Source organism: Periophthalmus magnuspinnatus, chromosome 8 (assembly GCF_009829125.3).
Source record: "Periophthalmus magnuspinnatus isolate fPerMag1 chromosome 8, fPerMag1.2.pri, whole genome shotgun sequence".
NCBI classification, from domain to species: Eukaryota; Metazoa; Chordata; class Actinopteri; order Gobiiformes; family Gobiidae; genus Periophthalmus; species Periophthalmus magnuspinnatus.
This window is the reverse complement of record NC_047133.1, coordinates 7280995-7305143: the sequence shown is the minus strand read 5'-3', so window position 1 is coordinate 7305143 and position 24149 is coordinate 7280995. Positions and strand designations below refer to the sequence as shown.

Below are 24149 nucleotides of genomic sequence, written 5' to 3'. Positions count from 1 at the left end.
CAAGAATACAGGAGGCCATTGTTTACAAACTGTCCCCATGTGTGTTGGTCAAGTTTTGCTCAAAGTCCTGCTGTCTGTGAGGATACAATCGGATCACTCCAAACCCTCTGCACTGGGAGTCAGCTGGCTATAGTAGTCTATAGAGCGCTAGCGGACAAAAGCATATATTTAAGACGAACGATATTAAAAGTTATAATTATGCATGTGTTTACAGTGGATTCTGGATCTGGCCATTTACAGTTTTGGAGGAAGACTTGCTTTGGATGTGAATATCATGATATTAGTAGGTTTTATGCTGTGACTAGTGTATAATTAATAATAATATAATTATTTTACAGATCCATGATGAATGACTAAATTTCTGATATAGTGGCATTTTTATGAGGGTGTCAGGTCAGAGAAGAAGCCACCAAATGGATTGAAGACTAAAAGGTCACTTTTCTTGTAAAATGCGTCCTCATATCATATGGGCTATGTTTAGATGTCATTGCAGGGTCATTACATGCACGTACAAACGTTATGTTACAAATCAATTACTTCACTTTTGTTTCACTGTTAACAATTACGTCCATTTATTTTTCCAGTCAAAGTTGTTTAATCTCAACACTTTTATTCTTTTGCGTTGCTTGCAGATTGACAGATGGAAAATGCAGATTTGGAGGATCACCTGTCATTTTTGTAAATCTCATCCACACTCAACAAAACGAAAACAGGGACTTTTTGAGAAACTAAGCGAAAAAAAAAACCCTGAAAGTTAGAAAGCAAACTCAGACTGGGGAAGAAGAGCTAGGAGCATCTAACAAAACAAACAAAAAAGAGCTCAACAGTTGAAAAAGGATCCGCACTGAAAACAAAATAACAACACAAGTCAGAGCAAAACAAGGAGGAGGGACAAGAAAAGTTACCATCAGCATAGCACTTTTTGAATGTTCAATAATAATAACACTGGTCAACACTAAATTTATTGTCTAAGATTTTTTTAGCTGATTTAGGATCATTTTGATGTGCTGAATCCAAAATTCATATTGGTTTTGCTCAATCAGGTCAACGTTCTGAACTAAGTTACATATTTGTTTTTGAATGATTTTGTTTACATGTATGAGTATTTTCACGTCATATGATGTTATATTCTGTTCTGTTAAATTCTGTTATATTTCTCACTATAAACAAATTCTGAAGATTTTGCAAGTGAATGAAATGGCTTCAACTAGAAGATCTTGCAAAAATAAGCCTGACATATTCTGCTACATCTGCGGTGAATACACCAATGTTCCTAACAGGAATCAAGTCACAAGTTTCATAAAGCGTGCTTACCATGCTTATTTTGGTATTAAACTTGGTGACCAAGATGAAGCTTGGGCGCCACACATGGCATGCAAGTCATGCACCGAGTATCTGCGTCAGTGGACTAAAGGCAAGAAGAGTTGTCTGAAGTTTGGAATTCCCATGGTTTGGAGGGAGCCGACATCAATAGCTACTTCTGGGCTATTGATGTGACTGGGATCAACAGAAAGAACCGAAGCAGCCTCAAGTATCCTGACCGTGAATCAGCACGTCGTCCTGTAGCTCACTGTGATGAAATTCCAGTACCTGTCTTTGTAGAAGTTCCTGACATCAGTGACAAAGATTCCTCCAGTGTGGTTTTAATGATGATGCTCCACATCCTTTTCCCCCAAAGGAGCTAAATGTTCAGGTTTCCTGAGAATCTGGGATCACTGAGTGATGAGCAGGTGGAGAGATTCCATCAGGACATAAAAGAGATGGAGACCAGGTATCAGGGACGCTGGGATGCAGTCATGATGGCTGATTACTGTTGGACTCTGAAGAGAGACATCCCTGCTGCTGAGCATTCAAGGGGTTCATAGAAACATATCCTGAATTTTGCACAATGATAACGTAACGTTCCAATTTACATGTACTTACCTTTATCAATTAACATAACGTAACATTTAATTAATACATTCTGTTAGAAAACTATTTTTTATCTCCTAAAACATTTTTTGGATGAGAAATATGAAAGAAAATCAACTGATAATGTCACAAAATTGTAATCAATTTAGTCAGAAGATCGGATTTTTCAAAATCATGACCTGACTGAGAAAAATGGATATCATTTTTGGATTCAGCGGTGCAAAATGGTCCTAATTCAGTTGAAAAAACACAGACAACTTTCAAAAATCTTTTTTTTGTAACCCAGTGTAATTAAGCAATAAATACAATGTTCAAATAAAACATTCTGGTAACTTTTTTCTCCTTAAAATACAAACAATTTTAGCATAGCACCTGTGAGCAGAGGAGGTGAGTTCAATAGTTCAAATATAGTTCTGCAGCTGTGGACCCATCTACAGGAGCACTCCATCCATTTTCATCTATAAGGACAGAGGTCCTGCGCTTTAGATGTGCACTCTTCTTTGCATATTGTTATTTCTCCTGGTATGACTGACTGCAACTTATCCTCACCCCTATGAAGTTGTGGCGGTGTAAATGAAAGCTGGTCTTTATCCAAGCATCAGGTCTCATCATTCTGTGGTGTGAGTTCCAGGTTCTGCCCACATCATCCATTTCGCCCTATAATACATTACATAGATTTGTTTAACTGGCTGTCAACTGTATCAAGCACTTTTACACTTTAAAAACAGACCAACTTTAATGTAGCCAGTATTAGAGTATCCTACTTTTATAACCTTTTATAACCTACACTAAGATCATAGCAGCACCAACACTGTTCAGACTTCAGCTAAAACTGAATACATCTTAAAATTCACACTTGTAATGGAAAAATACAAAACTTCAAAAACAGTTTAGGAGGACAATATGAGTTTTTTCCTCATGTCTATCCCAAAAATCATTGTGATGGAGGACAACAAATGTTGGAGGCTATTGAGATCCAGGAATGAGCCACAGGACACAGGCCCTTGTTCCTGTTTATCACCTTTCAGAGACCTGAGATGCTGTCCTGGAGAAGTCAGACTGTAGATGGTGCTGTTCCTCTACCACTGCAGGTCGGAGCCTGACTCCAAAATCTGTGTAAATCAGCCATAAAACACATCTAACATCATGTGACTGTTCTGAAGAAGCATCCAAAAGGCATCTCAAACATGTCCAAGTGTGAACAACACATTGATCTGTTATAAAAGAACTTTTAATTAGAAATAATATTGAAAGATGTTACCGTGGATACATGCACTGGCAGCTAATTGTTGCTGAGACAACAGTAAACCACCATTAAACATATTTTTCCTTTATAAAAGCAATATATTACAGCATTGGTAATGTTACTTTAATAAACACCTTTAGTAGAAATAGAAAAGTTAAGCTAACCTGAACACAGCAGTCAGACCAACAAGAGTTATGATTAAAAAATCATAATGTTAACCTAGGCAAGGCAAAGCAAGTTTATTTGTATTTCACAATTCATACACATAGTAATTCAAAGTGCTTTACAGAATAAGAAAAACATTAAAATCACACAAATCAAAACATAACTAATCACAAATAATCATTATAAAATTACCATTAAAAGTGAAGAGTGCAGAATAAAAACCTTTCAGTCACATACACAGCTAAACAGAACTGTTCTGAGCCTGGATTTAAACATTGTCAAAGTAGAGGCCTGTCTCACATCTTCAGGAAGACAGTTCCAGGTTTTAGCTGCATAAAACTGAAACACTGATTCTCCATGTTTAGTCCTGACTCTGGGCACCAGTAGGAGGCCAGTCCCTGACGTCCTCAGAATGTGAGATGTTTCATATGGCACTAACATTTCAGAGATGTACTTTGGATCTAGGCCATGGAGAGACTTATACACAAGCAGAGCTGGTTTAAAGTCTATTCTCTGAGCCACAGGAGCTAGTGCAGAGACCTGAGCACAGGACTTACGTGTTCGTACTTCCTGGTTGTAGTCAGGACCTGAGCAGCAGTGTTCTGGATGTACTGCAGCTGTGTTAAGGCTCGTTTGGAGAGGCCAGCGTGCAGGCCGTTACAGTCGTCTAACCTACTGCATGGATAAGTCTCTTTAAGTCTGGCTTTGACAGTAAACCTTTGATGTTTGCAATGTTTTTTAGATGGTAAAACGTAGCAGATGTTATTGATTTGATGTGGCTGTTAAAGTTCAAGTCTGAGTCCATTATTACCCCTAGATTTCTAGCCTGATTTGAAGGTTTTAGAGAGAGAGAGACTGGAGGTGACTGCTGACACTTTCTCTATGTTTCTGTGGCCAAAGATGATGACTTCAGTCTTGTCTGAGTTTAGCTGGAGAAAGTTGTTTTGCATCCACACACTGATCTGCTCAGTGCAGTGGCAGAGTGAATCCACTGGTCCATATTCACCTGCTGCAGTGAGACATAGATCTGAGTGTCATCTGCAGAGTTTTGGTAGGACACATTATTGCTGCGTATTAACTGGCCTAACGGCAGCATGTAGAGATTGAACAACAGGGGTCCCAGGACTGACCCCTGGGGCACCCCACAGGTCAGGGACATTTTGTCTGAGATACATTTTCCAATTTCAACAAAGTACTCCCTGTTTTCTAAATAGGACTTGAGCCAGTTTAGGGCAGTACCAGAGATGCTCACCCAGTCCCCTAGTCTCTGTAAGAGGATCCCATGATCCACAGTGTCAAAGGCAGAACTCAGATCTAACAGGATCAAGACTGAGACTTTGCCTGCATCAGTGTTCAGGCGGATGTCATTTGTCACCATGATAAGAGCAGTCTCAGTGCTGTGGTGGGGTCTAAAACCTGATTGACATCAAAGGAGTTGTTAATTTGGAGGAAGTTAATAAGCTGTTGGTAAACAACTTTTTCGAGGACTTTGCCTAAAAACAGCAGGTTTGAGATTGGTCGATAATTGTTCAACATTGTGGCATCAAGACTGCTCTTCTTTAGGAGAGGCTTGATAACTGCAGTTTTCAAAGTGCTTGGGAATGTTCCAGATTGAAGTGACATATTAACTATGTGAGTGAGTGGTGAAAGCAAACTGTTGAGCACAGACTTTAGAAATTTAGTGGGTAACACACCGAGGCAGCATGTAGATGAACTCAGACTGGTGACAATCTCTAGTTTTGTCAGTTACAGGTGCAAAGTGAGTCAGCTCTAAGTGTCTAGGTGGCTGCTGAGGTGTTATTTGCGTCATGGAATTGATTGCATTTTTAATGCCCTGAACCTTGTCATTAAAGAATACTGCAAACTCATTGCACTTAGATGTGTAAATCAGTTTTAACGGCAGTGGAGCTGAGGGTTTGTTAATCTGTTTAGTGTTGCAAACAGGACACGAGAGTTGTTACTACAACTTCCAATAATGTCAGAAAAATACCTCTCCCTTGTTTTACATAAACTGTGATTGTACATTTGCATCTTTTCTCTGTAAATCTCATAATGAGCCTGGAGCTTTGACTTGTGCCATTCCCGCTCGGCCCTCCGGCCCTCCCTTTTCTGTGCCCTGACCGAGTCATCATTCCTCTATGGCGCTTTCTGCTTATCTTTAACCATTTTAACCTTCATCGGGGCAATGGTGTTCAGAACATTCAAAACACTCGAAGTTACAGAGTTCAACAAATCATCAACATTAGAACATGAGGCATTTTCAAAGTGTATCATTTCCATGAACAGTTCACCTGTGTTACCATTTATGTTTCTCCGAACAACTGCAGGACCAGCCGCTGGTTTGGGAATAACAGGTCAAAGAAGACACAGAAATGATGAGACAGAGTAACACCCACCACATTTACATTTGAAATATTTACTCCTTTTGTAATGACCAGGTCCAGAGTGTGTCCTCTGTTGTGGGTGGGCTCGCTGACATGCTGAGTCAGACCAAACGTTTCAAGGACAGAACTGAACTCTTTAGTGTTTCTGTCAAACACATTATCCACATGTACATTAAAATCACCTGTAATGACTAAACCATCAAAATCAGTGCATACATCTGAAAGCATCACAGTAAAATCATCAATAAAACTCAGACAGTGCTGGGGAGGTTTGTATATGACTAAGTAGAGTATGGAGGGGGATTGTTTTAGCTCCACTTTAAAAGAAATATACTCAAAAGATGAAAACACCCCAAATGACAACCTGTGAGTAATTAAATTATCTAAAAAAAAAAACACACACACACACTTCCACCCTTTTTGTTTACTCGTGTTTTAGATTCAGATTTGAAGTTGGGTGGAGTTGATTCCGCTGGAATTTCATTACCTGTGTTTTGTCGAGCCATGTTTCAGTTAAAAACATAAAATCAAGATTAAAAGAGGAAATAAAATCATTAATTAAAAATGACTTGTTACATAAAGATCTGACATTGAGCACAGCAAGTTTCAGATTAGTTTCAGTAGGACTGGATGTGATCTTCTTACAGGGAATGTGGACTAAATGTCTCTGATTGGACAGTCTAACTGTCCTTCTGTTAATCAGTCTACATGGTGTAACTGTAGATATAGCTCCATCACAAGGCCTCAGCATGATATTATCTTTATCATGACTGTATGTCCTGGGACAGCAGAGGCCCTGTGTGTCCTGGCTCTTGGTGATAACAGCTCTGGGGGAAGGCAGGGAAGGGCAAGCTGGGGGGAGTTTGGGTGAGGGACCAGGTGAGGGCCAAGGAGGTGGAGCGGGGGGAGTTTGACGAGGGCACATAGGTGGGTACGGGGAAGAGTTCAGCATAGTTGATGCCAGAACTCTTGATTGCACTATATTAGGTGTGAGGGGGCCATCTTAATTCCTGATCTGATGAGGCTTTCTAGATGGTCGGGAAGGGCCATAGGTGAAGGTGGGGAGGAAAAGGAGAGTGAGGAGTCCCTAAAGGGAGTAGATGTATCAAAGGGGACCCAGGGCTGGTCTGTGGGCAGGGGAGGTGAAGTGTACTTTTGTTTTCTTCCACGGTAAATTCCACCTCTCTGTTTTGTCCTTGTAAACACTAAACACACGCTTGTCCTTCTGGGTGACTTGTTCTGGGTGACTTGTTCTGGGTGACTCTCTGTTTGTTACTGGGTCACTAAAAGATGTTCAGTGTATAGAGCTCAACAGAGACCTGCATATTCATGAAAGCTCAGGTCTAATCTATCGACTGTATAAAGAAGTGAACTGAGGGAGTGTCACCCACAGCCTTCAGCTCCAGTGAAGCTCATCGAGGCTCGCAGTTATAGAGGCCAATTTGGGGCAAAGTTCCATTTGTGGAATTCCGACTGCAAGTATCATAGCAACCAAAGAGCCAATCAGGAGTAAAGGTCTTGAAGGTAACGTGCTGGTTTAGCACGGAGCGGACACTCGGCAACGCTGTCAATCAAACGTGCTCCTAATGCTAGTGGGAGCGACCTCAGGGAGAGAGAGGTGACAGTTTTCCAGTGTAAAGTGAATTGGAGCCAGAGTCGATGGATCTTCCACTTAAAAATTTAAATTTGGAGTTCACATGAACTTTGGCCTCATATTTAACCTAAAATGAACAAAACATGTTTTTATTTCCTGATAGCTCAAAGCACAGTTCAGTTGTCCCAGTACCACTTGTTCAGGTCACGCACACTTTGGTACCTTCTCTGTGTTTTGAGGTAGTGACACGTCCTACATACCTGCTCCAGTCCAAAAATCCCTGACACCGCCTTAAAACTGTTCCTCCACTCAAAGTAGTCCATGTACTGGTCCGGGTGGAGGTGCAAGTGCTGGAGCCGCTCTGCTAGCTCCTTGGGCGAGGCAAAGTCGTCCACGTGGATGAAGGATTCTGCGGGTGCGTGGGCTTCGTAGTTCTCTCTCGGAGGTCCCAAAACCACCGGCACCGCCCCCAGCTTCAATGGCATGTAGAACTTCTCTGTGATGTAGTCTTTGTGGATGGAGTTTTCAAACGACAGGTAGAACTTGCAGCTCGTAATGATCTCGACGTACATTTCGTTGCTGATGTATTCTCCAAACGCGCGACTGTACGTCTTGATTTCCACATGTTTTTTTAGCTCGTTGAAGTATTGGACTCGTTTGAAGTGTGAGTTCCAGTTGCATACGATCCAACAAACCAGTTTGTCTTTTGTCGGGAGTCGGAAGCAAGGTTTCTTGTCGTTTGACACTGGCACCAGGCTCCCATATGGAGTAAAGATATCTGAGTCACGGCGGTAGCTACAGGTCAGGTTGAAAAGGTTACGGAAACCTGAGATTCGGTTGGAGTTTGAAGGTGACTCCATGTTAAACCACACCCACAACTGAAAAGACGGGCGTGGCTCTTTGGGCTGTAGATAAACGTCGATATCATCGTGGTGGAATATGACAGCATGTGCTGTGGGGTACAGAGATCTGTCGTCTGTCAGTTTGCACCCGGTGATGTCAAACGGGTCGCAGTTCAGGTCAAACTTATGACCAAAAGGCCACACCCAGATGAGGAGGATCGGATCTTGGCTCTTTCTTTCTTCCCTCACATTTGAACAGTTTATAACAGAGTTTTGGGGAAGTGGTGAAAAGCCAATCGTAGAGGGGTTTTCCGAGTTATATCCCAAAAACAAAAGTGCGACAGTCACGATAATAAGGACAAGCACAAGGATCCGGAGGTGGGCTGAGAACCAGATGGATGACGACATGACCTGAGAAAAGTGACACAAAAGGAGTGTAGTTCAATAGACCTAACTAACAAACAGAAACTGTAAACAAATAGGTGTGTAAGGTCATTTTCACACATTAGTGGCTCTGTGGAGCGCCCCCCAGTGGCTCTAGATTTAGGTCTATTAACTTTGGGTCAGTCTTGTGCACACACACACATTTCCTGAATACATCCCACTCCAGACCACCGGGCTACTACTCAAGGTGAGCTGCTCTAAGCAAATTAAACCACATTAAACTGGCGTTGTCGGATCGGTAGCATTTTTTTATTGCTCCATAAATTAGTTGGTGGGAGTGTTTGGGAATTACCTAAAATTAATCTAAATTACTAAATTGGGGAATACAGTACTGTATTGGGGTTTTGATGTTGTATGCATGCAAATAGGCCTGTGTTTGAATAAGTGAAAATAGTCAAGTGAAGTAGTCAAGATAACGGTACACATGAGTATATAAAGAGACACGTGTTTGCAGCTTGTTTAGGCCCAGGTCTTCTGGGTGAGACTAAATTTAGTTTTTAGATGACCCATTTGTGTATATAAGGGAAATGGGTAAAGATGTACATACAATGATTTATGTAACTGAGGTTCGAGCGCGTGCTGGTGCAGTTTAGGCTCGGATCACAGTTAAATTGGGGTTAGTTCTTAGTGGTTAGTTGTTTGTCTCTATTTGTGTGTGTGTGTGTGTGGGGTGTGTGTGGGGTGTGTGTGTGGTGGGGTGTGTGTGTGTGTGTGTGTGTGTGTGCGTATTGGGTGCGGTTGGTGTGTAAGGGGGGACAGTTGGACTGCCCCTCTTTCTCTCTGTTTCTTCCTCGTCTCTTTACCGCCCTCCCTTCTCTCTCTCTTTCTCTGCTCTCCTCCAGCCTCTGCGTGTCCTTTTGCCCCCTTCTCCTCCCTTATCTTTCCCCTCCCATTTCTCTCTCATTCCACTCTCCTTCTGCTTCTCATCCCTTCTCCATCTCCCCTTGCCTCTTTTGGGTGGTACCTTTCTTCTTTTTAATGTCCTGGTGTTATCTCATGGCGTACGACTGTGGTGTACACTTGGATGTTTGGCCGCCCTATTGATGATGTTACTGGTTCAGGAGATGGTAGCGTTATGAGTGAGCTAATCTTGTAGTGAATTGATCACTCACTGCAAGAATAGTGACGATTGGTGAAGTTAGTTCATGTTATATAATAATAGGAGTAAGGTGAATTATATGAACTATAGATAATACACAATATACATATGTCTGTATACGGATATTGATATCAGAAATGAGATAGGTATTTCTGTGATTTATATAACTTTTGATGTGACAGCATTTTTGTTGTTTTTATTACGGTCCGTGAGCGTGAGACAGGCCCCAGGCCAGGGTCAGACGGCCCTGCCAGAGTGACGGGCCCAGACGGAGACCAGGCTCAATCCAGGCCAGTCGGTGGTTAGTCCAGATGACACCCAGGCTGATATATCGCAAGACGGCAGAGCTGAGACAAACCAACTGAAACCGAGACGGGACTCAACATCGCAAAATTTTAAAAAGGCCAGTGGTTTCTTGTTTTTATCCTCCAAATCTTTTTCATCACACAAAGACCTGTTTACTTCATATTGATTCTTTTGTTGTTTTGGATCACACTTCAATATATATTGAGTGTTTACATATCACACACAGCCTATATAACTTAGAGTGACACTGACACCAAATCTTGGCAACAGAATACAGCTCCTAGTTATGCGGAAGTAATTGTTTGCTTTGAATAGCTGATTTATTAATTTCTTTGGGTTTCACGACTGCATTCTACACTCCTTTTGTAAAGACAATATTCATGCTATTAATAAATAATTGTGATTGAGGGATCATTGATTAACTAAACTGTGATTTATCTAATTCAAGAGTTGAGACAGTTTACACATGCAGTTACATAATCTTAATTTGTAGTGTTTTTTAGTGAAGGTTGATAAACAAACAAATACGAAATTAAATAGACATTAAAGGGACATTTTCACTTGATGTTAACATAAAGAGGGCTAATGAAGAAACAGAAAAGCTGTCAGTCAAGATAAACTAACCATATTCTCATGTAAGACATTCGCCAATCTACGAAAAGGCAGTTGAAACCAGCAAACCACATGTACAACTTCCATTGGTGAAAGCAGAAGGCTCTTATCAAAGATGATGACCAGCAAACACCTGAAACGGGTCAAGCTGTGACTACAATGGAATTATACCCATTTTTGAAAACCAATAGTCAGTGGCTTTGAAAGGACTGTGTCGGAAGTGTAAGAGAATGGAAATGAGAGAAGAAGAACAACACAGAATGGGGGAGGCCAGAGGTGGCTATGACCCTCAGATTAAGAAAGTACTCGCAAGTGAAGAAAAGAAAGTACTCGCAAGTGAAGAAAAGAAAGTACTCGCAAGTGAAGAAAGGAAAAGAAGTAGACTACGAAAGACAACAAATCGCCGAGAACAAGACGTCGATGAAAGTGAAATCGATAGCCTAGAACCAGAAGAAGACCTCGGAGAAGAATGAAAATATTCCTTGGCTTCTGTATTCAGATGCCCTAGGGAGGAATCAGAGAGTGAAGAAGCTGTAGATGCAGCTGAAGATGAATTACCACCCACCATGAATATGAAATTACATTCAAGAAAGGTGAAGTCAGCTGACAAGATGTGTCCCATAGTTGTGAAAGATCCACACCAAGAGATTCTTAGAAAACAGAATCAGATTCAACTGGTCGACAGAAAGCGAAAGGATAAAATGCAAGCTGTGATCATGCCAAGTCAGCCGCAAATAAATTAATCGTTACAACAACTATTCGCTCCGGTCCCGTCATTCATCCCAACAAATTTCAACCAATTTCAAAACTGGAGAGGAAGAGGACGGAGAAATGGCAATAGAGGAAGAGGAAGTAACTTTAATCAGAATCAACTCAATTCTTCACAGACTTGCTACAGGTGTGGACTATTGGGCCATTTTGTTCGTGAATGTAACCGTCCAGGCTCAGGATTCCGAGGAGGATTCCGAGGAAACAGATCCCATGATTATAGTGGAGGTGAATGATTTGCCATTGAACCTGATGGTTGACACCGGAGCTGGGCATCCTTTTTCTTTGAACAAGTTGAGTATTTTATTGCCAAATGTGTTATCTCTCTAAAGAACAACATCATCAGACAATGGGAAAGAATTTGAATTTGTGGTTAAAACAGTTTGACTACTTTTGCAAAAATTAGGCATTAAACAACGTCTTGGATCAATTTATCGCCCACAAAGTCAGGATATTTGTGAGAGAATGAATGGTGTTTTGAAAAATGGTATTGCTAAAGTGTGTCAGCATATCGGGTTGAATTGAGTACATGAGAAATGATCTACATATCCACAATGATGGATCTGAAGGCCTCAGTTCCACTCCAGATGGCCCCAGAGAGCTGGCTGGACAGTGAAGGCCAGTTTGAGAAAGAAGAAGTATCTAGTGGATAGAGAGACTAAAGTGGAAGTGAATTTGGAGAAATCAGCTTTACTTCCCTGCCCATGTACTGAAGAGAGCACTAGTGAAGAACAACTGCAGTTTCGACCACAATGGGAAGGTCCTCTTGGGAAAACTTTGGACTTGTGGAGTGTATTTGGCCTAGGGACATATATGCTGTTAAATGATAAAAGGAGACTGAAGGTTTCCGGGGATTGTAGTCTTTACATATATAAGTCATTAATTGAAGATCAAGGGCAATATAAGTGTCACAAGTAGCAGCAAAAAAGGAGCATGGTGAATGGTCAGGTTCAGTTTTTAGGACAAGAATTGTAATCCTGGTGGTGATGGATTCAGGAGAAACCATACCAGCAGGAGGTGTCAATGATACATGGGAAGTGGTCACTTCTAGGCTAGCAGTAGATGTAGCAAATCAGAAACTACTACTCTACCTTTGAAAATTAAGGTTGAGACGTCACCTTTTACCACAGCCAGTCCACAGTCTACCACTTTGGTTGAAACTGTTTCACTGGTGCGCTACTTAGTGGGAGCTTCAGCATTTCTTAGATGCAGGTGTTCCAGGCTACAACTAAAAGTGAGCTGCTGTTTGCAAATTAAACCACACTGTAAGAAATCAATCAGTCTATTATATTTGTATATTGTTCACGAGGTTTATCAAAGCCGCGCCCACATCAAACCCGTAGATCTGTTTGATTTTCTTTCACTTTACTTTAACACATGTAGGACCATTAACATTTATTAGATTGTCTCTGTATAAAACCATAAGAGCAGAGACCTGCTGATAAAGCCAAAACCTCACCTATATTTGATCTAATCTTATAAAGCAATAAAGCTTATGTAACCTTTGATTTCTTTGGCTTATTTTACTGTAACGTTAATTTGGGCCATTAGTATTTTGTATATTATTTTGTACTTATTTTATTACCAAATAATATGATTTATTATATTATTTTATATATTACATTTATTTTCCTGCGTAATAATATTGGTTCCTATTATTGTTACAGTACAGCTCATTTGCTGAGCCACCAAATGTCAAAGGTGAACGCGCACAGGACGCACACGAGTTAAGTTGATGAATAAAAGATGAGCTGAAACTGTCCCACTTTGTTGGTACATTTAAGCAAAGAAGACAGCAAGAAAATACATCATATTAAATCTAACTTTAACCCGTCAAACCACAGCCTCCAGAGGCGGAAGAGAACAGTGTGTGAGGGTTACACCTTTATCAATATGTCAGGGCACAACAGACTGAGATTTCACTTTCACACTAAATGTTTTTAAATGTGTTTAAATGTTTTATTATTATTATTATTATTATTATTATTATTATTATTATTATTATTATTATTATTATTATTATTATTATTATTATTATTATTATTATTATTAATCTTCCTCAAAGAGGAGTCTCTCCCATTTCATTGAACTTATGATCCGAACAAAAGCCCAGGAGAAGATCAGATAAAACAGGCAAAGTACGAGGACTAAAAATCTCCATTGTGTGGCATTAAACAGGAGGCAGTGAAGAGGAGAGCCGCAGCATTCAGCAAAACTTCAGTCTTACACTTCAGTTCCTCCATTAGAATAACAATAATAATAAAAACTTCATTTCAGAATATCAAATCTATTTTGCAGTGTCTCTTAGTGACCTGTTTTCTGTCTGAACAAAACCTTAAATCTTTGTTTCTTGTGTCATAAAAACTAAAAAAAAGTGTTGAAATAAAACAATCCATTGAAACTCAATTTAAAACAGATAAAAGTGTTTTTGTGAAGTGCGCACTGACCTGAGATGCTCTGGGTCTGGTGTTCCACAGGAGACAGCCACAAGCAGGTTTGAGCGGCAGAAAGATGCACCAGGGGCAGGAGTTAGAGGAGCAGGACGAGAGGTGTGACCAGAGGTGGACCAGAGGTGGGCAGTACTTATTTACATTCAGTTACATTTACTTCAGTCATTTTGAGGAAGCGTTAAAACAGGCATGCCCAAACTGTGGCCCGGGGACTAAATGCAGCCCTCAGACCAATTTTACTTGGCTCTCAAGCTTCCAGGTGAATTGGCCCTTATTACCTTAAACGGAACTTTTTACTGTACATTTCTGAAAATCTACTTTAACAAGCCCATTTCACATATTTAATGTGTCACACTGAGGATGTGAGCATGAATAAAGGTCTAGTTCAGTCTAACTTGTAATAATAACAGATTTTCACTGTATTGTGACCAGTGTATGTTCCTCAATCGACCCTCAGCTTTCAGCTGGTCAGTCAGAAACTCTAAATACTTTATAGAGGTCATTTTCACACCTTCAGGGACCCTGAAGGGGCCGACCAGCTCTCTCCTTACAATTCCGGCCCAAAATGTCACAGCCTTGTTGGGACATGGTGGCCGTCCATGAACCATCCACTGTTTCATCCATCTGCACCATCCAGGGCTGCACGGCACTCATCAGTGAACAAGACTGGTTCATGGGACTCCAGAGGCATCAGCAGCTTCAAATACCTGTTTGCTGCTTTGTAATGGCATTTTAGGAGCTGCTCTTTCAATCCGATGTATTTGTCTGGCAGAAACCTTCCTCATTGTGCCTTTATCTGCACAAATCCGTGTATGCTGTGAATCAGCTACAAATCTCTTAATAGATGATCACGCTTAAGTTTTCGTGAAATATCTAAAGTTGTCCAAGGTATTCAACTATTTCATGCTTTTCGACACTAGAGGAATCCCTTTTCTTTCCCATATTGCTTGAAAATGATCTGCTTAATAATGTGGAACGTCCTTCGTAAGTAGTTTTTCCTTTAATTGGACTTACCTGCCAAACTAATTGGCACATGTGTCTGAGATTGATTTCACTGACCCACAGAGCCCTGAGACACGATACCATCCGTGAGGTTCACTGGAAAACAAAAAATGTTACCTTTATGACACTTAAACACTATTTGCATAATAATTTAGAATGTAGAGTATGAAAGCTGCAACAGTCCATAAAAAATGTTGCTTACTGTTTATTTCCAATTAAAAATTGGAATTTGGAGTTTAAGTGAACTTTGGCCTCATATTTCACTTAAAATGAACAAATAATTTTAAAGGCTTGAAGTAACTGATGCATATTACATGTAGTAAATTCGACACTGACTCAAATTGTGGAATACACCAAATTCAAAACATGTTTTTATTTCCTGATAGCTCAAAGCACAGTTCAGTTGTCCCAGTACCACTTGTTCAGGTCACGCACACTTTGGTACCTTCTCTGTGTTTTGAGGTAGTGACACGTCCTGCATACCTGCTCCAGTCCAAAAATCCCTGACACCGCCTTAAAACTGTTCCTCCACTCAAAGTAGTCCATGTACTGGTCCGGGTGGAGGTGCAAGTGCTGGAGCCGCTCTGCTAGCTCCTTGGGCGAGGCAAAGTCGTCCACGTGGATGAAGGATTCTGCGGGTGCGTGGGCTTCGTAGTTCTCTCTCGGAGGTCCCAAAACCACCGGCACCGCCCCCAGCTTCAATGGCATGTAGAACTTCTCTGTGATGTAGTCTTTGTGGATGGAGTTTTCAAACGAAAGGTAGAACTTGCAGCTCGTAATGATCTCGACGTACATTTCGTCGCTGATGTATTCTCCAAACGCGCGACCGTACGTCTTGATTTCCACATGTTTTTTTAGCTCGTTGAAGTATTGGACTCGTTTGAAGTGCGAGTTCCAGTTGCTTACGATCCAACAAACCAGTTTGTCTTTTGTCGGGAGTCGGGTGAAAAGTTCCTTGTCGTTTGACACTGGCACCAGGCTCCCGTATGGAGTAAAGATATCTGAGTCACGGCGGTAGCTACAGGTCAGGTTGAAAAGGTTACGGAAACCTGAGATTGGGTTGGAGTTTGAAGGTGACTCCATGTTAAACCACACCCACAACTGAAAAGACGGGCGTGGCTCTTTGGGCAGTTCATTTACATCGATGTTTCGGTGGTGGAATATGACAGCACGTGCTGTGGGGTACAGAGATCTGTCGTCTGTCAGTTTGCACCCGGTGATGTCATACAAGTCGCAGTTCAGGTCAAACTTATCACCAAAAGGCCACACCCAGATGAGGAGGATCGGATCTTGGCTCTTTCTTTCTTCCCTCTCATTTGAACAGTTTATAGCAGAGTTTTGTGGAAGTAGCGAAAAGCCAATCGTAGAGAGGTTTTCCGAGTTGTATCCCAAAAACAAAAGTGCGACAGTCAGAGCAACAGCAAGGAAAAGCACAAGGATCCGGAGGTGGGCTGAGAACCAGATGGATGACGACATGACCTGAGAAAAGTGACACAAAAGGAGTGTAGTTCAATAGACCTAACTAACAAACAGAAACTGTAAACAAATAGGTGTGTAAGGTCATTTTCACACATTAGTGGCTCTGTGGAGCGCCCCCCAGTGGCTCTAGATTTAGATCCGTTAACTTAACTTTTGGGTCGGTCTTGTTCACACACACACACCCCCGCACACACCCACACACACACACACACACACACACACACCGCATCATTCATCCCAAACACCATGAGCCACGTGAGAGTCCATCAACTGATCAAAGAACTTATTTCTATGATGACGCACTTGAAGTGGACGGAGCCCCACACAGATACACTCACTTCCCCTATACACAGTGGTCTTTTCTTTGACCTTTTCGACGTTTTCTAAAAAACATGGCGTTTTCTGACTTTCATTTGGTTTGAAATGGGCCAGTGTGGCTCTTTTGCTGTTCAAGTTGCAGACCTCTGCGTCAGCTGCTCCTTCCAGACAGATATAAGGCTGGGTACCACCAGTACCCTGACCAGAAAGTCACTTGGATGAGCAGTGAACCGTCTTCACTCTAAAACTTTTATCCAGTTGACAGAGTTGAATTTCTTTTGCTATAAAAAAGAAAACGCTACACCTGAGTAAACACTTTGGTCACACTGCATGGAAATGAGTGTCTTTTTATCAGTGAGCTAAAATAACCAGAACAACATGAATATGTGGTCTAATGAATCTAGCTTGACAATTGAAGAGAGTAAAATGTCTTGATTTTTGTGAGCACACTGCTGCTCGGGACAGGAGCTGGCACTTGGGACCGGGGCTGATGCTCCTGCTCCAGCCCAGCCCTGTCGCTTTGCCATGGGCTGGTCCAGGTGATAATCGACGGCTTTCCTGTGATGATAAATGGCAACTGCTGCTGGGAAACAAACCGTTCTGGTCCTTTGTAAGAAATAAATCTATTATATTTGTTCATGAGGTTTATCAAAGCCGCGCCCACATCAAACCCATAACAAAAGATCTGTTTGATTTACTTTCACTTTACTTTAACACATGTAGGACCATTAACATTTATTAGATTGTCTCTGTATAAAACCATAAGAGCAGAGACCTGCTGATAAAGCCAAACCCTCATCTATATTTGATCTAATTTTATAAAGCAATAAAGCCTTTGTAACCTTTGATTTCTTTGGCTTATTTTACTGTAACGTTAATTTGGGCCATTTGTATTTTGTAAATTACTTTTTACTTATTTTATTAACAATTACTATGATTTATTATATTATTTTATACATTACATTTATTTTCCTGCATAATAATATTGGTTCCTGTTATTGTTACAGTACAGCTCATTTGCTGAGCCACCAAATGTCAAAGGTGAACGCGCAACGGACACGCACGAGTTAAGTTGATGATTAAAAGACGAGCTGAAACTGTCCAGTTTCGTTGGTCTATTTAAGCAAAGAAGACAGCAAGAAAATACATCATATTAAATCTAACTTTAACCCGTCAAACCACAGCCTCCAGAGGCGGAAGAGAACAGTGTGTGAGGGTTACACCTTTATCAATATGTCAGGGCACAACAGACTGAGATTTCACTTTCACACTAAATGTTTTTAAATGTGTTTAAATGTTTTATTATTATTATTATTATTATTATTATTATTATTATTATTATTATTATTATTATTATTATTATTATTAATCTTCCTCAAAGAGGAGTCTCTCCCATTTCATTGAACTTATGATCCGAACAAAAGCCCAGGAGAAGATCAGATAAAACAGGCAAAGTACGAGGACTAAAAATCTCCATTGTGTGGCATTAAACAGGAGGCAGTGAAGAGGAGAGCCGCAGCATTCAGCAAAACTTCAGTCTTACACTTCAGTTCCTCCATTAGAATAACAATAATAATAAAAACTTCATTTCAGAATATCAAATCTATTTTGCAGTGTCTCTTAGTGACCTGTTTTCTGTCTGAACAAAACTTTCTTGTGTCATAAAAACGAAAAAAAAAAAAAAGGTTTAAATAAAACAAACCATTGAAACTCAGTTTAAAACAGATAAAAGTGTTTTTGTGAAGTGCGCACTGACCTGAGATGCTCTGGGTCTGGTGTTCCACAGGAGACAGCCACAAGCAGGTTTGAGCGGCAGAAAGATGCACCAGGGGCAGGAGTTAGAGGAGCAGGATGAGAGGTGTGACCAGAGGTGTGACCAGAGGTGGGCAGTACTTATTTACATTCAGTTACATTTACTTCAGTCATTTTGAGGAAGTGTTAAAACAGGCATGCCCAAACTGTGGCCCGGGGACTAAATGCAGCCCTCAGACCAATTTTACTTGACCCTCAAGATTCCAGGTGAATTGGCCCTTATTACGTTAAACGGAACTTTTTACTGTACATTTCTGAAAATCTACTTTAACAAGCCCATTTCAAATATTTAATGTGTCACACTGAGGATGTGAGCATGAATAAAGGTCTAGTTCAGTCTAACTTGTAATAATAACAGATTTTCACTGTATTGTGACCAGTGTATGTTCCTCAATCGACCCTCAGCTTTGTCTGTGTTTTTATATGTGGCCCTTAATGAGAAAAGTCTGGACACCCCTGTGTTAAAATAACATGATAATTGCGTTGTGTTTAAGGCAGCCGCGGCAAAATCTTCACCTCCTCCATCACGGTGTGGTACGTCCAGGCCACTGCAGCACAATGTGCACTCTGCTGAGGAGGTGACCATCTCTCCAGGACCTGTGCGTCTCCAGGACCTGTGCGTCTCCAGGACCTGTGCGTCTCCAGGACCTGTGCGTCTCCAGGACCTGTGCGTCTCCAGGACCTGTGCGTCTCCAGGACCTGTGCGTCTCCAGGACCTGAGCTTTAGACTATTTCTTATTTCAATGTGTGCCCTTATTATTATTTATTTTATTTGATCATATTTTATAGTATAACGGAGTATAAGGATCATTTAAAAATATGCGGGCGCTACAAGAATAAAATCGTAACATTTTAACATTAAAGTCAAAATTTTACAAGAATGATTTCACAATTTTATGAGAAAAAAAAGCCTTAGTCAATGTAAAGATGTCATTTTTTCCAGATTTAGGGCCAAGAGCAATTCGCCACCACGATCATAGTGCAAGAGAATGGCCCTTATTTGAAATAAAGATTAAATTAAAACATAAGTATAATAGTGGAACTTTATTTTGCTGGCCTTTTAAATATTAACAACTGTTGAACCATTTCCACAGAAATGACCTCCATGCGCCTCCGTAAGTAGCTGAGCGCTCCTGGGCAGGACACAGACTCGTACAGGGTGTAGCAGTGCTCCACACCCTGCACTGGGGAACAGCGAGGACAGAATGCAGTATCGATCCTGCATAAAGAATTCTGATCAGGGAGTGAAACCAGCTTCAGCTCTGTGTATTAACTGTAACTATCTGGAGACACAAACAGGACAGCGCAGTGGCAATAGAGACTAGGAGACATTATAATCGGTGCGTAAACCCGGGGCTGCCCAGTACGCGCACCTCCCGTGACCTGTGCAAGGTACAGTACAAATACAAGATATTACTTTGCACAAACAGTGCAACATTACTCATGAGTGTAAAAAACAACTATATATATATATATATATATATATATATATATATATATATATATATATATATATATATATATATATATATATATATATATATATATATATATATATATATATATATATATATATATATATATATATATCCAATGTGCAGCCCAAACATTGATTGTGAGAGTTAAGGATTATCCTCAAACGCCACAGGGACTGTACCATTTTACCGTTTGTTTTGTTGTTGTTTTTTTATTTTTTTATTTTTTTTTACATCTAATTGAGAAGTAGTCTATGTTCTCATTTTATTCATCTCATTCAGAAAAAGTCTGTAGAAATATAGATGGTGCTGTTCCTCTACCACTGCAGGTCGGAGCCTGACTCCAAAATCTGTGTAAATCAGCCATAAAACACATCTAACATCATGTGACTGTTCTGAAGAAGCATCCAAAAGGCATCTCAAACATGTCCAAGTGTGAACAACACATTGATCTGTTATAAAAGGACTTTTAATAAGAAATAATACTGAAAGATGTTACCATGGATACATGCACTGGTAGCCAATTGTTGCTGAGACAACGGTAAACCACCATTAAACATCCATCCATCCATTTTCTTTCACTTATCCGGGGCCGGGTCACGGGGGCAGCAGTCCAAGCAGGGACTCCCAAACTTCCCTCACCCCAGACATGTCCTCCAGCTCCTCCGGTGGGACCCCAAGGCGTTCCCAGGCCAGCCGAGAGACATAGTCCCTCCAGCGTGTCCTGGGTCTTCCCCGGGGCCTCCTCCCGGTGGAACATGCCCAGAACACCTCCCTAGGGAGGCGTCCAGGAGGCACCCTAAGCAGATGCCCGAGCCACCTCAACTGGTTCCTCTCAACGTGTAGGAGCAGCAGCTCTACTTCGAGCTCCTCCCGTGTGACCGAGCTCCTCACCCTATCCCTAAGGGTGCGCCCGGCCACTCTGCGGAGGAAGCCCATTTCAGCCGCTTGTATCCGCGACCTTGTCCTTTCGGTCATTACCCAGAGCTCATGACCATAGGTGAGGGTAGGAACGTAGATTGACCGATAAATCGAGAGCTTTGCCTTTGGACTCAGCTCCTTCTTTACCACAACGGACCGATACAGCGACCGTATCACTGCAGACGCTGCACCGATCCGCCTGTCAATCTCACGCTCCATCCTTCCCTCACTCGTGAACAAGACCCCGAGATACTTGAACTCCTCCACTTGGGGCAGAGACTCACCACCCACCCGGAGAGGGCAAACCACCTTTTTCCGGTCGAGCACCATAGCCTCAGATTTGGAGGAGTTGATTCTCATCCCAGCCGCTTCACACTCCTGCTGCAGGTCCTGGCTCGATGAAGCCATCAGGACAACATCATCTGCAAACAACAGAGATGAAATCCTGTGGTTCCCAAACCAGACCCCCTCCGGCCCCTGGCTGCGCCTAGAAATTCTGTCCATAAATATAATGAACAGAACCGGTGACAAAGGGCAACCCTGGTGGAGTCCAACATGCACCGGGAACAGGTCTGACTTACTGCAGGCAATGCGAACACAGCTCCTGCTCTGGTCATACAGGGACCGGACAGCCCTTAGCAAAGAGCCCCGGACCCCATACTCCCAGAGCACCCCCCAAAGGATACCACGAGGGACATGGTCGAATGCCTTCTCCAGATCCACAAAACACATGTGGACTGGTTGGGCAAACTCCCAAAAACCCTCCAGGACCCGATGGAGAGTATAGAGCTTGTCCAGTGTTCCGTGACCAGGACGAAAACCACACTGCTCCTCCTGAATCCGAGGTTCGACTATCAGTCGGATTCTCCTCTCCAGTACCCTGGAATAGACCTTACCGGGAAGGCTGAGGAGTGTGATTCCCCTGTAATTGGAACACACCCTCCGGTCCCCCTTCTTATACAGAGGGACCACCACCCCGGTCTGCCATTCCAGTGGTACTGTCCCCGACCGCCACGCGATGTTGCAGAGACGTGTCAGCCAAGACAGCCCTACAACATTCAGAGACCCGAGGTACTCAGGACAGATCTCGCCCACCTCCGGAGCCCCGCCACCGAGCAGCTTGCCAACCACCTCAGTGACTTCAGCCAGGGCGATGGACGAGTCCGCCTCCGGGTCCCCAGCCTCTGCTCCCTCCTCGGAAGACGTGACAGTGGGATTGAGGAGATCCTCAAAGTATTCCTTCCACCGCCCGACAACATCCCCAGTCGAGGTCAGCAGCTCTCCACCCGCACTGTAAACAGTGTTGGTGAAGCACTGCTTCCCCCTCCTGAGGCGTCGGACGGTTTGCCAGAATCTCTTTGAGGCCGTCCGATAGTCCTCCTCCATGGCCTCCCCGAACTTCTCCCAACCCTGAGTTTTTGCCTCTGTGACTACCGCTTGGCCCGCCTGTACTCATCAGCTGCTTCAGGAGTCCCACGAGCCAACAAGGCTCGATAGGACTCCTTCTTCAGCTTGACGGCATCCCTTACTTCCGGTGTCCACCACCGGGTTCGGGGATTGCCACTGCGACAAGCACCGCAGACCTTACGACCACAGCTACGAGCAGCCGCATCGACAATAGAGGTGGAGAACATGGCCCACTCGGAGTCCATGTCCCCAGCCTCCCCCGGGTTCAGGGAGAAGCTCTCCCGGAGGTGGGAGTTGAAGACCCCTCTGACAGAGGGCTCCGCCAGATGTTCCCAGCAGACCCTCACGATGTGCTTGGGCCTGCCAGGTCTGTCCGGCTTCCTCCTCCGCCAGCGGATCCAACTCATCACCAGGTGGTGATCAGTTGACAGCTCAGCCCCTCTCTTCACCCGAGTGTCCAAGACACACGGTCGGAGGTTAGATGACATGACAACAAAGTCGATCATCGACCTCCGACCTAGAGTGTCCTGGTGCCACGTGCCACGTGCTCGAACACGGTGTTTGTTATGGACAAACTGTGACTAGGACAGAAATCCAATAAAAAAACACCACTCAGGTTCAGATCGGGGAGGCCGTTCCTCCCAGTCACGCCCCTCCAATTGTCACTGTCGTTACCCACATGGGCATTGAAGTCCCCCAGGAGAACAACGGAGTCCCCGGTTGGTGCACTGTCTAGTACCCCTCCCAGGGACTCCAAGAAGGCCGGGTACTCTGCACTGCTGTTTGACCCGTAGGCCGACACAACAGTGAGAGACCTGTCCCCGACCCGAAGGTGCAGGGACACGACCCTCTCGTTCACCGGGGTGAACTCCAACACGTGGCGGCTGAGCTGTGGGGCAATGAGCAAGCCCACACCAGCTCGCCGCCACTCCCCGCGGGCAACGCCAGAGAAATGGAGAGTCCAGCCCCTCTCAAGAAGTTGGGTTCCAGAGCCCAAGCTGTGCGTGGAGGTGAGGCCGACTATATCTAGCCGGTAACGCTCAACCTCCCGCACAAGCTCAGGCTCCTTCCCCCCCAGCGAGGTGACATTCCATGTCCCCAGAGCTAGTCTCCATGTCCGGAGATCCGGTCTTCGAGGTCCCCGCCTTCGACTGCCGCCCGGATCTCTCTGCACCCGCCCCGCATGGCTCCTCTCGCAGGTGGTGGGTCCACTGGAGGACGGCCCCACATCGTTCCTTCGGGCTGGGCCCGGCCGGGCCCTGTGGGGAAAGGCCCTCGCTGCCGAGCACCCACCCCAGGCCTGGCTCCAGGGTGGGGCCCCGGTAACCATTAAATATATTAAACATATTTTTCCTTTATAAAAGCAATATATTACAGCATTGGTAATGTTACTTTAATAAACTAAACCCACACACTTTTAGTAGAAATAGAAAAGTTAAGCTAACCTGAACACAGCAGTCAGACCAACAAGAGTTATGATTAAAAAATCATAATGTTAACCTACTTTTCACTTAATTCTCATCATTGTCAGGTTGTTAGTGGGCCAGAGTTTTTGTCTAACTGGGTTATATCTAGGATTTAATCAGATAAATGATTAACAAATATACTGTTGTTATCCACTTCACATCAGCGTCTGCTGTGGGCGAGGTGGACCACACCTTGGGCCGGTACAGGTCTGGGTGTCCCGGGCGGGTGGGGTCTGTTTCATAGAGGTAAAGTTTGGTAAATTTTTGTTTTCTTGTTAACTCCTGCCCCCAAAGTGTACTTTTGACTCTGACATGACTTGTTCTGGGTGACTTGTTCTGGGTGATTCATTCGGGGTGACTTGTTCTGGGTGACTCTCTGTTTGTTACTGGGTCACTAAAAGATGTTCAGTGTATAGAGCTCAACAGAGACCTGCACATCCATGAAAGC

General features: G+C 43.0%; 3 protein-coding genes across 5 annotated transcripts in view; all 3 read right to left on the bottom strand.

The window, feature by feature from the left end:
* The window catches only part of srsf2b (serine and arginine rich splicing factor 2b), a 92064-nt gene that overhangs the window by 22392 nt on the left and 45523 nt on the right, over positions 1-24149 (bottom strand). The gene's annotated exons all lie outside the window — the stretch shown is intronic.
* LOC117375466 (4-galactosyl-N-acetylglucosaminide 3-alpha-L-fucosyltransferase 9-like) lies at positions 4419-14898 on the bottom strand. Of its 3 annotated transcripts, XM_033971769.2 has the most exons (3): positions 14836-14898; positions 13819-13834; positions 4419-8553 (listed from the first exon to the last, which is right to left on the bottom strand). In XM_033971769.2, the coding sequence occupies exon 3, from the start codon at positions 8548-8550 to the stop codon at positions 7477-7479; it is 1074 nt and encodes a 357-aa protein (XP_033827660.1). In that variant the 5' UTR covers positions 8551-8553; positions 13819-13834; positions 14836-14898; the 3' UTR covers positions 4419-7476. The 3 variants fall into 3 exon arrangements, with proteins under 3 accessions (XP_033827660.1, XP_055079805.1, XP_033827659.1); XM_055223830.1 differs by lacking the exon at positions 13819-13834 and having other exon boundaries at positions 14836-14891; XM_033971768.2 differs by lacking the exons at positions 13819-13834; positions 14836-14898 and adding an exon at positions 10616-12136.
* LOC117374875 (4-galactosyl-N-acetylglucosaminide 3-alpha-L-fucosyltransferase 9-like) lies at positions 15026-18422 on the bottom strand. The gene is made up of 2 exons (XM_033971079.1): positions 18377-18422; positions 15026-16302 (listed from the first exon to the last, which is right to left on the bottom strand). Exon 2 carries the CDS (start codon positions 16297-16299, stop codon positions 15223-15225), a length of 1077 nt encoding a protein of 358 aa, XP_033826970.1. The 5' UTR covers positions 16300-16302; positions 18377-18422; the 3' UTR covers positions 15026-15222.

Excerpts from the sequence above, each read along its gene's own strand:
- LOC117374875 (XM_033971079.1), bottom strand. The coding sequence starts at position 16,299 with ATGTCGTCATCCATCTGGTTCTCAGCCCACCTCCGGATCCTTGTGCTT.
- LOC117375466 (XM_033971768.2), bottom strand. The coding sequence starts at position 10,690 with ATGGAAGTTGTACATGTGGTTTGCTGGTTTCAACTGCCTTTTCGTAGA. Across the intron at positions 8,554-10,615 it reads ATGTCTTACATGAGAATATG|GTCATGTCGTCATCCATCTG; the intron begins GTTAGTTTATCT and ends CACTTTTCTCAG.